Below are 17,265 nucleotides of genomic sequence, written 5' to 3' on the forward strand. Positions count from 1 at the left end.
TAAAAAATAGCTGAAATTTTAAAATATGCGTGACAGAAGTTTCCAGTAATATTTTAATTTGACAATCATTGGAAAATCGTCACTGATTCTCAGTCTTTCATTGATCTTTAGATTTCCACTGATTCAGATTTAGAGAGTAAAAATTTGTACTAATTTAAATTTAAAGAGTGAATTAGTGGACGACTTTTCATAAATTCAAATTTAGAGAGCTGTATAGCTGACAGTTGAGAAATTCGGTCGAAATAGAAAATAAGAGTATATACGATTTGATAATTAAAAAAAGAATAATTTCTCGAAAAACAGGCGATAAATTGAACTGAAACACTGTTATTGAAGTAATTTTTTATTAAAATGATTTTTGATTTGAATCATCTTTAAAAATTAGTAGTGTGAGGAGAAATAAGGGGGAATGAGAGTTGATTTTTTGGCAGCGAGTGAGAGAGATAGAGAGAGAGAGAATAAAGGTGGGCAAATTGAAGTGAAACTTGTTAATATTGGTGAAAATCGGAGCTGGCACGCGTCTGGCTTGGGAAGAGCACGCGCTGCGCTGGAGGCAGCGAGCGTGCCGGCGCGGGGCAAACAAGAAGAAATAGTAGAGACACAGAAGAAAAGGAAGGCGCGCGCAATGCTGAACTGTGTCGGCAGTCGTGATGTACCTTCTTCGCAGGAGGCTGCTGCCTGCCGGCAGTAGTGGCCGCTGCCAGCCCTCGTGGGAGTCAGCTAAGGGAAATCAATATCTCACTAGGGGTAGAATAGAGTGAGTGTGAGAGCGAGACATTCGAGGAGAAAGCGAGAGAGTTGATTTGATTGAGCGAGCGAGAGAGAGAGAGAGAAAGGGAACAACTATAAAGAACTCGGCGAAAAGTATTTTCTTCTTCAACTCCGGGAAAGAATCTTAAAATTAAAAAATTCTCAATTTGTCAAATTCGAAAATTCTCAATTTGGCAAATTCAAAAGTTCTCAATTTGTCAAATTGAAAAATTGTCAAGTTAAAAAATTGTGAAATTTGAAAAAACTACTTGATAAACAAACTCTAAAGAAAACTTGATGTATATCCAAATGTCTGCAATTTGGGTGCAGAATAAAGCCGCACGCGACTCGCGTCAACTACATTGCGCTCTTCCTGCAGATGAGATCTGCCGGTTACGCACGCACGTTACCTCGGAGAGATCACGCTTTTCAAATTGCGCGCGCAACCCCCAATCGCGAATTCGCTGCAGCCATGACGGCCGCTTAGCGGATACTGGCGACGATACGCTCTGCGCCGAAAGCTCAAGCTCTCTCTCTTTCATCCACCACCCGCCAAACCACCCCACGCTTTACTCGCTCTTCAGCAAAACTTTCCCGGCGTCGGGACGTGCACACCACGACGCCACGCGTCCACTAATACTCCGTAAACTTTGTCTACATCAGGTGGAGAGAGAGAGCGAGTTTTGCACTAAAACCAGCGAGAGCCAATCCCCTCTCCCATCGCCCACTGAAAACTGCTACCATCTTCGCTCCGTCCTTTTCTACCTTTCCTCACAAGTTTCGCGCAACTTTTTCGCTCCCCCTCCACTCCCCGCGCTTTACTAAAAATCTGTCCTCTCTTGCACTGATGGAAAGAGAGAGAAAGAGAATCTACAGGAAGAGGTAAAGCTTTTCTTCACTGCTCTCGCACCACCGCGGGGAAAGTAAGTCCCGGTACTTTCTTTTGTCTTGACATTTTTTTCATTCCAAACTACTCGCATAAACTGCATATAAAGTGGGAAATTTTATTGTGGTTAAGATGCACTGGAGAGAGGTAGAAAAATGATTTGTTAGATTCGGAATTGAAAGAAGTGCGCTCAAAGTACCATTATTTTAATTTCCATTTTTTTTCACTGACAAGTTTTCTTTCTGCTTCATCAATTAAATTTGAAATTAAATTTAAATTAACGTCAATTATACATGTTTATTGGATTTCACTAGGAATTGCAGAAGATAAAGAGTGGGGATGAAGCGTGAGTAAGTAGTATGCGCAACGGAGATGCGCTATGTGCTGCTATTTATCAAAGAGTGAGGATAGCGTACGCTTCTTGTGTTATCGATGTCATTTTTTTAAATTTTTCTATAAAAATTCTAAGAAGTTCTTTACATATTTTTTTCTTAAATTAATTTAATATTTTTACACTTTTTCCCTGTTTCTCTTTTTTAACACTGAGCAAACATTATAATTAAATGAAATACAAAAATAATTTTAGATTTTGTTTAACTGAAATTAGTTTGTAAGCTTAATCCCAATATATATATATATATATATATATATATATATATATATATACAAAATATCTACTGCTTTGATTCAAAAACATTATTTGTTTGGATAATTATGTTAAATTCAAACATACATGTGTCAGATGGGGTAAATAGAAACAAGGGGTAAATCGAAACAGTCGTTTATTTCAGTTAAATAAAAAATTTTAAAAATAAATACGGCCTTACATCTTGAAGCTTATATCACCCCTAACAAGTTCTAAGTATTTTCCCATTTTCCGTTTGTCAATTAGCAGCAGTATATACAAAAATATTTTCTATTGCATAAAAGTTTGAAAATCAAAGAAGACACCCTTTCACTTTTTTGACTCGCATTTGGAAAAAAATAAACTAAAAATTCATACTAAAATTTATAATTATCTCTTATTAACACTACAACAAAAATCAACTTTGATTTTTTCATTTTGCAAACTTTATTAAAAAATAGGAGACTATTTCTTTTTACCCCTAAAAACTGGAAATTCGGGGTAAATAGAAACAGCAGAAATTTCAATAATATTTCTTATAATATAAATGAGAAAATTATTTCTATCATACTACAACGCTATTTTCAGCATTATACAATGAAAATGAGAGCGAATAGAAGAGAAAAAGAGAGAACAAACCTTTATTTGTGTAATGTGTTTCAATTTTTGTCATGGTTTATTTTTAAACTTTTGTAATGCATTATTATTTATTAATTTGAATTATTTTATAAATAACACAATTTCTTATGTAATTCTTTGTGTCTTTTAACATTTCCATACTTAAAATTGATTTTTTCTTAAATTTTTTTAAGAAATAATGAACTGTTTCTATTTACCCCTAAATTTTTGCAAAGTTGAAAAATTTAGGGGAAAATAGAAACAGTTGATTATTGCGATTTAATGATACCTATATTTTTTACTTCGCCATAAAATTGTTCCACGGAAGTGAAATAATAACTCAATACACAAAAAAACCGAAAGTATTCCGATTTAAAAGAAAAAACATATGTTATTGGTGAAACTTAGCAAATCTGTTTCTATTTACCCCAACTGACCCTACAGTGAAATCTTTTGGAATGCAACTCGATTTTTTAAATTTTATTACAGTAAATAATCCTTAAAAAATTGTTTTATAATTTAATTTTGTACCAAATATTTTTACTATATTTTGGAACTAAGCTCAAATCATTCTTCTTGGATATTTTTGATTGCAAAAATATTGAAAAGCAGCGTTGCATTCCGACATGTTTGATTGTATTCTGTTTTGGTTTAAACAAAAAAATATGTTTAGAATTATTATAATTGATTCCAACTTAAAAGTTGATTGTAATCACATACGAAATTAGCGACCCCGAAAACCGCCAAGAAACGAATATCGATCGAAACGCATCAATTTTAAAACTATCCGCCATCTTGGGTCCGATATTTTAACCCCTTGGCTGTCAACGAGATTTCCACTGTTTGGGCCAAAAGTGTGTTGAAAAAATTTTTAATGGATTTTTATGAAACTTGGTACCTTAAGGTTTCTGGGGCCGCTGATTACGAATCTGACATCAATTTTTCGAAATTCAAAATGGCGGATCCAAGATGGCGGAAATTTTTCAAAATTCGTCGAATTTGATTGAAACTTGTTACTCGGTGGTTTTAAGGGTCGCTGATTACGAATCTAACATTAGTTTTCCAAAATTCAAAATGGCGGACAACGAAATAAAAAATTGACCAGATTGGCTTGAAACTGAATACTTGGGGATTTTCAGGGTCGCTGATTACGAATCTGAAATCAGTTTTTCAAAATTCAAAATATCTGGTTCAATATGGCGAAAAATTTTTTTAAATTTATTAAATTTGTTTGAAACTGGTTAATCTGACATCAGTATGGTAATTTTTGGTGAAATCAAATTTCGATAAATACCCTGAAAAAATAATGACAGATTCGTAATCAGCGACCCTAAAAACCCCCGAGTATTCAGTTTCAAGCCAATCTGATCAATTTTTTATTTTGCTGTCCGCCATATTGGATCCGCCATTTTGAATTTTGGAAAACGAATATCATATTCGTAATCAGCGACCTCGTAAACCCCCGAGTAACCGGTTTCAGGAACATTTAAGAAGTTTTTAATCACCTTTTTTAAGATGCGCATATATGCGTCATGAACCACTTTTGGCCAGTTTTGTTTTGCGCATATATGCGTCAGCGACAGTCAACATGTTAAATTTTGAAAATCCAACATCATATTCGTAATCAGCGAACCCGAAAATCCCCCGAGAAACAAGTTTTAAGCATATCCACTGGATTTTTAATTTTCTCGTCCGCCATATTGGATCCGCCATTTTGAATTTTGAAAATCTGACATTAGATTCGTAATCAGCGACCCCGAAAACCTCCTAAAAATGAATTTCGATCGAAACACATCAATTTTAAAATTATCTGCCATATTAAGTCGACATATTGGATCCGCCATTTTGAACTTTGAAAAACAGACCTAAAATTCGAATTCAGCGACTCCAAAAACCTTATATAAGATGGAATCATATTTTTTAGACTGAACTTTTTTTTGGACCGTTTTAGATCCGTAAGCAATTATTGTTAACTGAAATGCGAAGGGGTTAAAGAATTTTAAATACCTAATTTTTCAGAATTTTAAATACAAATTGAATATTTTTTCAAAATTCATTAAATTCCTGTTGTATGAGATTATAAATACAAACACAAAGTAGGATTCTTCATTATTATGAAAAAACAAGTAATATTTATTAGAATTTAACAAAAAAAACATGGATATTGCAAAATATCGATATATTGATAATGAAACATCGATAGTATAAATGCCTCGAAGCAAAAATATCGATTCTTTTGCAGGAAACCTTTAAATATGCATAATATAATGTTTTTAAATAGTTTTAATGAAACGGCGTAGCTTTCGGCATGCCCCACACTTAGGTACCCCATTCTGACCCACACTGCATATTAAAACAAAATGCAATGTTTACAAGTTATTGTAAACAATTAAACAATCTATTCTTTTGGAAATTACTCTAGAATAAGTACTGAAAAAGATCCCACACTTGCCAAACTAAATGCATTATCCCAAAAAGTTTGGTAAGCACTTTAATTTTGAAAAAAATTCATATTTTTTTTGCTTAAAACTTAAAAGTTGTATAACTTTCAAAAAAAAATTTTCTTTGGAATGTCTTCATAATTAATAACAGTTTCTTATCAACATGAATGATATATGTCGAGGATAAAAAAATTAAAAGTACCTATCATGGAAAAACAGAGGTACCCCATTTTGCCCTACTCTCCCCTATATATTTATAATTGAGGCTCTTTATAAAATTCAATTCAAATATTTACCAATTATTAAATTCGTTTGTTTGAGATTTCAATTTTTTTATCTTTAATGAAATTGCTTAACAAATTGTAGGGATTATTTTTAATTAAATTACAATTAAATAATAAATACATAATTTCAATTCATTTGATAATGTTTTGACAAAATTTTCTTAAAAATTTAAGAATTTTAAAGTAATTAAATTAAAATTCCTTATAGAAATCCAATATTTTCATAATTTTAAATAAACTTATATTTAAAACATGAAGAAAAATTTTAAATTAATATTTAATTCTTTTTGATTTTTTTACAACAATTGAAACTTATTTGAAAAAATTTAAAAAGAAATTAGGATTTTTATGTTTTTTTAAAAAAATATTTTTCGATAACAAACACCAGAAGGTTAAAGTGATTCTAGAAGTTTGTTATTTTCCTAGTACTTTTGATAAAATTCCCTGATTTTTGCCTGATTTTCCTGACTAATTTCATTTTTTCTAAATTCCCTGATTTCTCTGACTTGTGGCAACCCTGATAAAAATAATAATTATTTAAAATAATTATTAAAATAAATATTTAAAATTTAAATTAGGTATATTTAAATAATTATTTAAATATAATTATTTAGTAAATTATTTTTTTCTATTAAAAGTAATTGAACATAATTAATTTATTATAATAAATTTTGTATTAAAAATGTTGTATTTGAGCATTATACAACTGGTTTGTTTTCGAGAAAATAATTAATATATACAAAACTATATAATTTTAATGAAAAGTACTCTATGTGTCAAAAATAAGTAGATTATAATATAATGCAGTCATACCTGTCGGAATGCAACGCGCGCTTTTCGAAAATTTTATTATATTTAAAATTGTCCAACAAAAATTATTTTCACTGAGTTCTAGAATATTGTAAAAATATTACAAAATTAAGTTATAAAACAATTTTTTAAGGATTTTGTACTGTAATAAAATTTAAAATATCGAGTTGTATTCTGACAGGTTTTACTGTAGGACTTTAAAAATTGAACATTGACTAAACTAATTGTAATGTCTTTGTAGGCGAAAGAATCATTTCGTTTAAAAATTCGACTTCTTTTTGAGATCGCTTCGAAATATTTTAAAACTTTTCATGCCATATCTTTTTTAAGAAAGGAATCGGATTTTATAAAAGTCGCATATTTTAGAGTTAAACCAAAAGGAGTAAAATTTATAGAATTATAATTTTACTTTTAACTTTTATTGTAAGTTTTTAATAGAATACAGCTAGTGCGACTTTTTAAACAAATAAATACAATTACTTAATTACACGGTAAAACATATAGAAAATCAATTTATCGAGAGTCGAATGTATGCACTTTTTTAAGAAATCGTCGATTTAATTAAAATTGATTAAAATAATTTACCACATTTGTTCGTATTACTCAATATTAAGAGGAAAATGTTGACAATAGTTCAAAGTTTAATTAATAACTTCAAATATTATATAAAATTAGTAATGAAATTAATTAATTAATAATTTTTAAAATTATTTGAAAATTATTAATTAAGTTAATTATTCTAAGTTTAATTACTTCGACACAAATGTCATATTTCCTAATTAGGAAACATCTTAATTTAAATAGCGTAGAAACTAGTACACTTATCCTAATACCTACCGCATTTCGAATTCAAATAATTGACTTCAATATTGTTTTGAAAAAAAAAAGATATCATGTCTCGCTTTTATTCTATCAACTTTCAACTTTTTTTTCAAATACATACTAATCCCCAGAACGGAAAATTTACTTGTCGACGTCAATCCTACGTTTATAGAAAGGAAAATAATAAAGCCATACAAACCACGGAATTTTAAATGAATGTGTAACTGGCTTCTTAGCCAAGATCGATAAAATAATATGGGTAATATGGATAAAATATGAAGACTGTTTTCTATACAAAAGGGTTTAATTTATATCTATGAATATTTTATCTTAATAATTCTGAACACCTTTGAAAATTCATGTGCGCAAACCAGCACGGCCCAATACTGGCCCAGCATTGTCAAAGAAAAAAAAATTGGATTCTTTAATTTATTAATTCAATAACTAATTAATTTATAATACATAACACTTATTTTCTTAAATTAATCGCAATCTTAAAATATTTAAAAATTTGTTACCGCTCGTGGGGATCGATACCTCAACTTGGGGTCGACTTTGTAACTTCACTTTACTTTCACTACACTCTTTAATTCACTTTCACTTCACTTCCACTTTCACTTCACATTAGTTTCATTCCACTCCCACTTTACTTCACTTTCACTTTTATTTCACTCTCACTTCACTCTCACTTCACTCTCACTTTTCTTTCACTTCACTTTTACCTCATTTTCACTTCACTTTCATTTCACTCTCACTTCACACTCACTTTACTTTCACTTCACTTCCACTGTCACTTTATTTTTATTGAATTTAACATTTCTTCGGAATTTTAAGAAAATTACTTACCATTGAAATTTTAAGAAAATTTGGAATGTAAATAAAGTTAAATGTATCAATTCATACAAAAATTTAGATCAACTTTTTATTTGATCCACATTTTTTTTATCAAATTGATCAACATTTTGGTGTGAAATTGATACACTTTAGTATCAATTTGATATTTCAAGAAAACTGTGATTTCGCACGAAAGAGAAAAAAATTTCCCTTCAACCTCTATTTTATATACTTTACAGTATTAAAATAATATTATTTTTGAAAAATACCAACTTTTAGAAGAAAACAATTAGAAAAAATTGTTCTTAATTTAATTGAGTGGAAACTTTAAATAAATAAAACTTTTTATGACAAGTAAATTAACTTGTGAATTAATCAATATTATAACATTTTCCAAAGGCAATTTCGCGTGACTTTCCAAGAATCTCTATCTTCGAAGCATTGTCTTTCAGGATACCAAAACTTTGAGAACATTACATTGTCGGAAGATCTGAAGTTTCAGGATTGAACTTCCTAGACATTGATTGAGTTGAGGGTAAAGCAAGCAGAAACTAGCATGGATATTGGCAAACTGAGGTATTGAGATTTCATAATAGAAAAATGATGATTTCATAACAATAAGTCAACATTTATTGACAGAGAAAGCTTTTCATTTTTCAATTTTCAATTAGAATTTATCAATTAAATGAGGTTTTTTATTTTTAAACTATTTTCAACATTACAGTAGAGTTGGGTTTAAAAAAGCCATTTGAGTTTTAAATATTAAAACTATTTAACTGTTTAGCCAAACAAATTTTAATGCCAAAAATTTGGATCAATTTTTGATTTGATCCAAACTTTTTGTATCAATTCGTTGCAATTTGATACTTTCAAGTTAAAAAAGGCAGACTTAAAACGTATGCAATGCTGATTTTCAATTTGTCTTTTTCCCCCACCAGGTGGGGCAAAAAAGCCACTTGCAGTGCTTTCGTAAAACTCTTTTATAACTCAGTCTTTTCATGAGATATAAAAAATGTCCGACAAGGATTTTGAGGCTTAATAACTAAACTTTCAGTACCAGTTGAAAATTTTAAAAAAGATTTAAAAAGTCCGATCTTATAGGCTAAGAAGTAAAAAATGTCTTTTTTATCCCACATGCACAAAAACGGCGCTTTCTGATAGCAGCCGACAGGGAGGAAAGTCATTCATTTCTTCGACCGTATGAAAATGGCGGCCGTGTTCTCCCAAGGGCAAGAAAATTAGCTGTTCACATGCATTTTTCTTGCCCAAGGGAGAAATCGGCCGCCATTTTCATACAAATCGAACAAGTGAATGACTTTTACTCCCTGTCGTCTGCTATCTGAAATCGCCGCTTTTGTGCATTAGGAATAAAAAATATCGTAAGTAACACGAGAATAAAGGCAGCCAATTTCTTTACGATGATTTTTGTGACACTCGTTCCGGTCTCGGGGCGCCTACGGCGCCCTCGACCTCCACTCGTGTCACAAAAATCACCGTAAAGAAATGGCTGCCTTTCTCCTCTTGTTGCTTAATATACTATTTCACCCCAATCTAATTTACATCCATTACAAGTTAAAAAAATTAATTTTATTTAAATAAATGATTATTTATCTATTATAATGAAGTAAATATTTTTTTCATCAAATAATTACACAGAAATTTGTGGAAATTAAATAATTAATAGGTTAAATATAATTAAATATATTAAAATAATTCATCGAAGGATTATTTTTACAAAATGATTAGAAATTATGTGTTTTTAATTTAGATACATTTTTGCCAGAGAAAAAATTAATCAAAAAATGGATTATTTATAATTATTTATGACAATTTAAGTTGAAATGCTTTTTCTTTTTAATATTACTGTTTTTTCATTTTTATCAAATAATTTTTATTTTTATCCAACACTTTTCATTTGCATAAAGTAATTTTTAGTTGCATCGAATAATTTCTAATTAAGTCAATTAAAAATATAATGTAATGATTATTTCATAATATTTGGATTAGAGTTCATTGACTTGACATTAATTTCCGTTCATATAACTGGTCAACTGTTACCATAGTTCTTCAGTTTTTACTAAACACTCTCTATAAATATGTCAGTGATTTTTCTATTAAATTTTTATATTTTTCGAAGGATTGAATTTTATTTATGTAGACAAATTATTTATGGAATTGAAATTTAAATGGGTACTTTTGATCGATTTTTTAACTGTTTATTTTTATTTCTATATAATTCTGTTTACATTTTGGTATAAAATTTGTGAATATTTTTTATTAAAATTGATGTGGAGGGTGAACGAAATCTCCGAAACGTCATTTTATTTTTAAAAAATGTATTTGATACAAATAAATATTTAAATATAATGGCCAACTAATGGATTATGTAAATAATTAATTTTTTAAAATTAATTCTTTTCATTGTTCATTTTCTTTGAATAGTTTAATTTCGTTAAATACAATTCAGTAAAAAAATTGTTTATATAAGAAATTGACCCACTTATTGTTCTATTTAAAATAGGCCTTGACAGAAGTTAAAGTAATTATACATTTTAAAAATCTATTTAAATTGGGGAAAAAATGTTTATGAAATGATTACATGATAGAGGACAAAAAATAATTTAGAGATAATTTGAAAAGCAATAGAGATTTGGATGAATTTTCAAATAGTGGCATTAAGTTTCGGCAATGCAGAGAGGCAGAGGAGGAGAGAGTATGCATAAGATCGATGGGAAAGTTTGAAAGGACTTGAACAATATTGTAGGTCTTTAAGGGTTTGCTTGTAGGAGTAATATGCAGAAAGTGGGAACACGCGCAAGCTAAAGGCGATTGCGCACTCAAAACTTGGAATTGAATGGCATCGTGACGCTTGCGTCAATCTGTGATTCATTGCCCTAGCAACCAGCACATTTTCATTTCACCTTCTCTGACTTTTCTTTTTCCATGCAAACTTTCTCTCCTTCTTCCTTCTTATTTAAACAAATCCTTATTCCCTATTCTATCAATCATAAGTCAAACTTACAATAAAAATAATTTTGCAAACGTATTGAAACATAAAGAATCAAATTTAAAAAAGAAAAACATTATTTAAGAACAACGGTCTTTGTTTTTAATCATTACAATGTTACTACAATTATTTTTTACTATGAATGAAATTTTACTTAAAATCAAAACCAAGTCAACGATTTATCAAAGAAAATCAAAGTGAATCTAAGTCTAAGACTAACTATGGTCAAAGTAAGTCAAAGTCAAAGTCAAAGACTAGAACTAAGACTAAGACTAAGACTAAGACTAAGACTAAGACTAAGACTAAGACTAAGACTAAGACTAAGACTAAGACTAAGACTAAGACTAAGACTAAGACTAAGACTAAGACTAAGACTATGACTATGACTATGACTATGACTATGACTATGACTATGACTATGACTATGACTATGACTATGACTATGACTATGACTATGACTATGACTATGACTATGACTATGACTATGCTATGACTATGACTATGACTATGACTATGACTATGACTATGACTATGACTATGACTATGACTATGACTATGACTATGACTATGACTATGACTATGACTATGACTATGACTATGACTATGACTATGACTATGACTATGACTATGACTATGACTATGACTATGACTATGACTATGACTATGACTATGACTATGACTATGACTATGACTATGACTATGACTATGACTATGACTATGACTATGACTATGACTATGACTATGACTATGACTATGACTATGACTATGACTATGACTATGACTATGACTATGACTATGACTATGACTATGACTAAGACTAAGACTAAGACTAAGACTAAGACTAAGACTAAGACTAAGACTAAGACTAAGACTAAGACTAAGACTAAGACTAGACTAAGACTAGACTAAGACTACGACTACGACTACGACTACGACTACGACTACGACTACGACTACGACTACGACTACGACTACGACTACGACTACGACTACGACTACGACTAGGACTACGACTAGGACTAGGACTAGGACTAGGACTAGGACTAGGACTAGGACTAGGACTAGGATTATTATTATTATTATTATTATTATTATTATTATTATTATTATTATTATTATTATTATTATTATTATTATTATTATTATTATTATTATTATTATTATTATTATTATTATTATTATTATTATTATTATTATTATTATTATTATTATTATTATTATTATTATTATTATTATTATTATTATTATTATTATTATTATTATTATTATTATTATTATTATTATTATTATTATTATTATTATTATTATTATTATTATTATTTTTTTTTTTTTTTTTTTTTTTTTTTTTTTGGTTTGGGACTTTTGGGAAATCTGCCTACAGATACCTTGGATTCCGCACTCCAAGGTTATGTGGGGTTGGTATGATAAAACAAAAGGAAATATAAAAAAAAGAAAAATAAATCTATAAAAAATTAAATTTAATAAACTGGCGACCTACTGCCAGCCCGACCCACTAAAACCCGTAACCCTTCTTCTGGAGCCCTTTACCCTCCCTCGGAACTGTCGTAAGACTTTAGCCTTCGAGGGTGGCGCTCCAACTCTGTCGCTAATGCGACTTTCTGCTTTTCTCTGCGGTTATCCTGCGTTAATAGTTAAAAATTTAATACTATTTCACTATAAAGCGGAACTAACAGCACAACAATAATTAAAAATAACAAATGTGTAATTAAGTGTAAAAAGTCAGAAGATAAAATTATAAACGGATATATAAAAAAAAGAAAAAATAAACGCGTATAAAAAATTCAAAAAACATAAAACTGTACAAAGATGAATAAAAAACACAAACAATTAAAAAATGTATAAGGACAAATAAATCACAAAATAAATTAATAAAAAACAAACGAACAAAATTAAAAGCTGTTTAAATTACGCTTTTTGGCGGCCGTCGAGATCCTTCCTCGACATAACCGAGATTATGAAGTTCTCGACTTGCCGCCAATTCTCCTCTGACTGGGTCATCAGCGATACCATGTTCTCCGGTGTAACTTGACTGTTTACACCTTCGAACATGGCCCGCCTCTCCAAGTCCCATTTCTTGCATGAGAAGAGGGTGTGCTCCGCGTTGTCCTCAGGGAACTGGCAATATGCACACACCTCGTTCTCGCGTAATTTAAAGCGACACAGGTACGAGTTAAAACACCCGTGACCTGTGAACGCCTGAGTCAAGTAATAGGAAACCTGACCGTGTTTCCTATTTATCCAGGTGGCGAGTGCCGGGATAAGGCGATAAGTCCATCGACCTTTTTCCTCACCATCCCATCTTTCTTGCCATCTTTCTATGAGCCTGTGCCTCGCTTCTTTGCGGATCAGGCCCTTGCTTGGTCTTAATTCCTCATTCAAGGAACTGCTTTCTTTAGAAAAGAGAAACATTTCTTCCCTTTCCCTCGCCAAAAGATCTGCTGGCGGGACACTTGCAAGGACCTGCACAGCACTCGTAGATACCGTCTTATATGCAGAGATGATACGCGTTGTTATCGATCTCTGCGCAGACAGTATCTTTTCACAGATGGTCACACATCTTTTACTCCTCAGGGATGGAGCCCACGCTGGTGCTGCATAGAGCATTTTAGCGTGGGCGACACTCGCCACCAGTCTTCTTTTTTGTTCACGGGGTCCGCCAACATTTGGCATTAGCCGTGAAAGATTAGCCGCACACTTGATCGCCTTATTTGACGCCGTAGCCATGTGGTGGTGGAAGTTTAATTTCCCATCTAACTCCACACCAAGATATTTAATTTGCTTACTCCACTTGACCTCGAATCCGTCTATCACGATTCGTGGGAGCTCATAACCACGTCTGTCTGTGACCAGCAGTGCCTCGGTCTTTTCCAGGGCCATTTCAAGACCTCTGGTATCCAGCCAGCTTTTAGCTAGTCGCAGACATTCGTTCACCAATGTCCCAAGAGCCTCCTCACTTTCGGCAGTGCACACGAATAACGCGTCGTCCGCAAAGCCGATGATCACCGCACCTTCGGGCAGATCCATTCGCAGAAAATCATCGTAAGATACATTCCATACAAATGGACCCACCCTCGACCCTTGAGGAGCCCCACGCTGCATCTCTTCCTTGAGAGTGCAGGTGTCTCCCTCATATATAACCCACCTGTCGCTAAGATAATTATCCATTATCCGCAACAAGTAGGGCGGCATGTTTTTTTTTTCCATCGACTCGATGAGATCTTTCCATCTTGCGGAATTAAACGCGTTGCGTATGTCAATTGCTACCAACGCGCAGAAGCTCTTCTTTTTCCCAGGTCCCAATTTGTTTTTTCCTGCTTTGGCTATGTCCACAACTGCCTGGATGGCATCAACCGTGGACTTGCCTTTACGGAAACCAAATTGGTGATCGGATAGACGATTCTCTTCGGTCAAGTGGCTTTGCATTCTCTGCAGAACCATATCCTCTAGAAGTTTACCCATCGTATCTAGCAGGCATATAGGCCTGTACGATGAAACCTTATCTAGAGGTTTTTCACCTTTCCTTAGGAGGACTAACCTCTGTCGCTTCCAGTCGCGGAAGAACTCTCCTCTCTCAAGGCAAAGATTGAAGCATCGAAGCAGAATCTGGGGTGAAGTGTCGATTACCAACTTTAGGATCTCGTTACTTATCCCATCGATTCCAGGCGCCTTGCCTGTTTTCAATCTTTTGCCTGCTTTTTGCAGTTCACTAAGTGTGAAGAGTTCTTCCTCTTCGACTTTGCAAAAACTCCAGTCCCTTCTAAGGTATGGTTCCGCAGGAGGAAACAAAGAATTTATTATCTTTCTGACCCAATCGGGATTGTCCAGGCCGGGGGTCTTTTGCCTCGTCGCTAATTTCTTAGTAACGATTTTAAAAGCCAGACCCCATGGGTCCTTATCGACTTCCTCGATTAGGTCCTTCCAGCTATGGCGTCGCGACTTGCGGATCTCTTTCTTGAGGTTCTTTTTTGCCTCCTTGAAAGCCTCTTTTAGCAAGGGATCTCCCTTAGATCGGGTATATGTCCTTCTTGCTTTGAGGCATTCCTTCCTCAAGGAGGCTAGCTCCTCTGACCACCAGTGCAAGGATTTTCTTACGGGAATGGCGCCTTTGCGTGGTATTGACGCATTGCAAGCGGTGACTATCATGTTTCTCACCGCTCGCACCTTCCCATCCAGACTGCTCGGCCTTTTCACCCAGCCCAAGTCCTCAATCAAAAGGGATTCTCTTAGGGACCGGCCGAACTTTTCCTTGTCGAGTCTCTTCATATTCCACGAGGAGGTTTTGCGACTAGGAACATCCTGTCTTTTTTCTCCTCGTGTGCTTCCCATCGAGACTGAGAACTCAATGTACTGGTGGTCACTTGCGGTATATTCCTCTGAGACCCGCCAGTCGCTTATGCGGCTAAATAGTTTAGACGATGCGATCGTTAGATCTATTATTATTATTATTATTATTATTATTATTGCTTAGTAATTAAAGTAACATTTTCAGTAGTAAAAGGAGTTTCAAATCAAACAATTTGCATTACTAACATTCTGCAGTAAACAAAATATAATTTCAAATAGTAGAAAGTAAATAAAGTCAGACAATTTTGAACATTATTAGATTTCACTTCCGGTAAACAAAATAACGTTTTAAATAGTAAAAGTAGAATCAAGCCAGACATTTTTAATCTGCAGTAAACAAAATATCTTTTTTAGTAGTAAAAACGAATGTAAGTCAGACAATTTGAGTTACTAATAGTTTCCCAAAAAACAATATGTCATTTTTAGTAGTTAAAGTTGATTGAAGTCAACCATTTTGTATTTTTTAATAGATTTAAGTTCAGAATATAAAATACTATTTTGTTTACTGAACGACTGACTTTATTTGACTTAAAATTTCATTTAATGAAAACTGTTAGTTATGCAAATTGTCTGACTTGCATCTTCTATTACTTCTGAAAATTTTGTTTGATTACTAAAAATTAACAAGAATTGGGACGCATTTTAAGTAGTAGAAGTTAAATAAAGTCAGACAGTAAATAAAAATACATCCTAAGTAGTAAAAGTAGATCCACGTCAGACAATTGGCATTACAAATAGTTTTCAGTAAACAAAATAACATTTTCAGTAGTAAAAGTGGAATCAAATCAACAACTTGTAGCACTTTATCAGGTGATACTAAACAAAACTATCTTTCAGGTAGTGAAAGTTTCATTATGTCAAACAACTATTATTATTTTAATAGTCTTTAATAATCGAAATAACATTTAAGTAGTAGAAATTAAATTTAGTCAGAAAATTTGTATTAATGTTAATTTTCAGTGATTAAAAAAACATTCTCAGAAGTAAAAGTAGTTTCACGTCAGACAATTTGCATTACTTATAGTTTTCACTAAAAAATTGCATTATAAATAGTTATTATAAGTAAGTGCTGATTCTTTTTAATTTTTTGTGTTAATTTGAAACTAGGTTATTTAATATATTTTAGATGTAGGTAACAAAGACTTGAGCATCAATAAATTTTAATAGTAATTGTAATTCTCTTTTCTATTTATTAGTAATATTTAACTTAATTGAAATGAAAAGATAATAAGTTGTTAGATAAAATATTGTTTTTTCAAATAAAGAAGAATTTATAAAATGTTCTAAAGTGATATAAATTAGTATCTTTTTCAGATTACTTTTTCAAAAAACAAATCCTAGCAAGCAACAGCCAACCCTCCGCCTTACTTATACGCTTTCCGCTTCCGTCGAAAACGTAGCAACCAAGTTCGATAAAGTTTTCGACATCATAATAACTTCACAGACTCTAAATGGCACGTATATCCTTAATAAATTGTTCTCGCCAAGTTTCTTGAAGGCGAGGCTGTATAAATACCCCTTCGGCTCCCCCACCCACTTCTGACAATCTCACCTAACCCCCTTAACACCCAATCCCCTCAAGTGACACTAACTTAAACTCTTATTTTGCGTTCTTCTTCATCACAAATTGTTTTACATTATAAAATTAAAAAAAAAATTGTCTGACTAATCTCTACTTTTTCTACTTAATAAATCCATTTTTAATGATAATAAAAAATGCTAATTTTTGACAAAACTTTCACAATCCAATGGCTTTGATTTATACATAAACTTTGATAGGTTTATATACGTATAGACTTGATTTGTCATTATCGAAATGATTC

General features: G+C 32.0%; 2 protein-coding genes across 9 annotated transcripts in view; both read right to left on the reverse strand.

Annotated features, from left to right (window-relative positions):
* LOC122509236 (mucin-5AC-like) overlaps nt 1–17,265 on the reverse strand; it is a 659,214-nt gene that overhangs the window by 631,615 nt on the left and 10,334 nt on the right. For 7 of the 8 annotated variants that reach the window (XM_043623113.1, XM_043623110.1, XM_043623114.1 and 4 more), the window contains exon 1: nt 1,033–1,468. The exons of the other annotated variant lie outside the window; for it this stretch is intronic. The gene's annotated coding sequence lies outside the window, so the exon portion shown is untranslated. Of the gene's footprint in view, nt 1–1,032; nt 1,469–17,265 lie in introns of those variants that run through there. 8 annotated transcript variants of the gene reach the window in all.
* Nucleotides 10,983–17,251, reverse strand: LOC122509200 (uncharacterized histidine-rich protein DDB_G0274557-like). The gene is made up of 4 exons (XM_043623047.1): nt 17,232–17,251; nt 11,968–12,138; nt 11,555–11,900; nt 10,983–11,036 (listed from the first exon to the last, which is right to left on the reverse strand). Exons 1-4 carry the CDS (start codon nt 17,249–17,251, stop codon nt 10,983–10,985), a joined length of 591 nt encoding a protein of 196 aa, XP_043478982.1.

The sequence above is a fragment of the Leptopilina heterotoma genome, unplaced genomic scaffold (genome assembly GCF_015476425.1).
Source record: "Leptopilina heterotoma isolate Lh14 unplaced genomic scaffold, ASM1547642v1 Lhet_6, whole genome shotgun sequence".
Taxonomy (NCBI): Eukaryota; Metazoa; Arthropoda; class Insecta; order Hymenoptera; family Figitidae; genus Leptopilina; species Leptopilina heterotoma.

Excerpts from the sequence above, each read along its gene's own strand:
- LOC122509200 (XM_043623047.1), bottom strand. The coding sequence starts at position 17,251 with ATGACAAATCAAGTCTATAC. Across the intron at positions 12,139-17,231 it reads ATGACAAATCAAGTCTATAC|TCCTAGTCCTAGTCCTAGTC; the intron begins GTATATAAACCT and ends TAATAATCCTAG. Across the intron at positions 11,901-11,967 it reads CTTAGTCTAGTCTTAGTCTA|TCTTAGTCTTAGTCATAGTC; the intron begins GTCTTAGTCTTA and ends TCTTAGTCTTAG.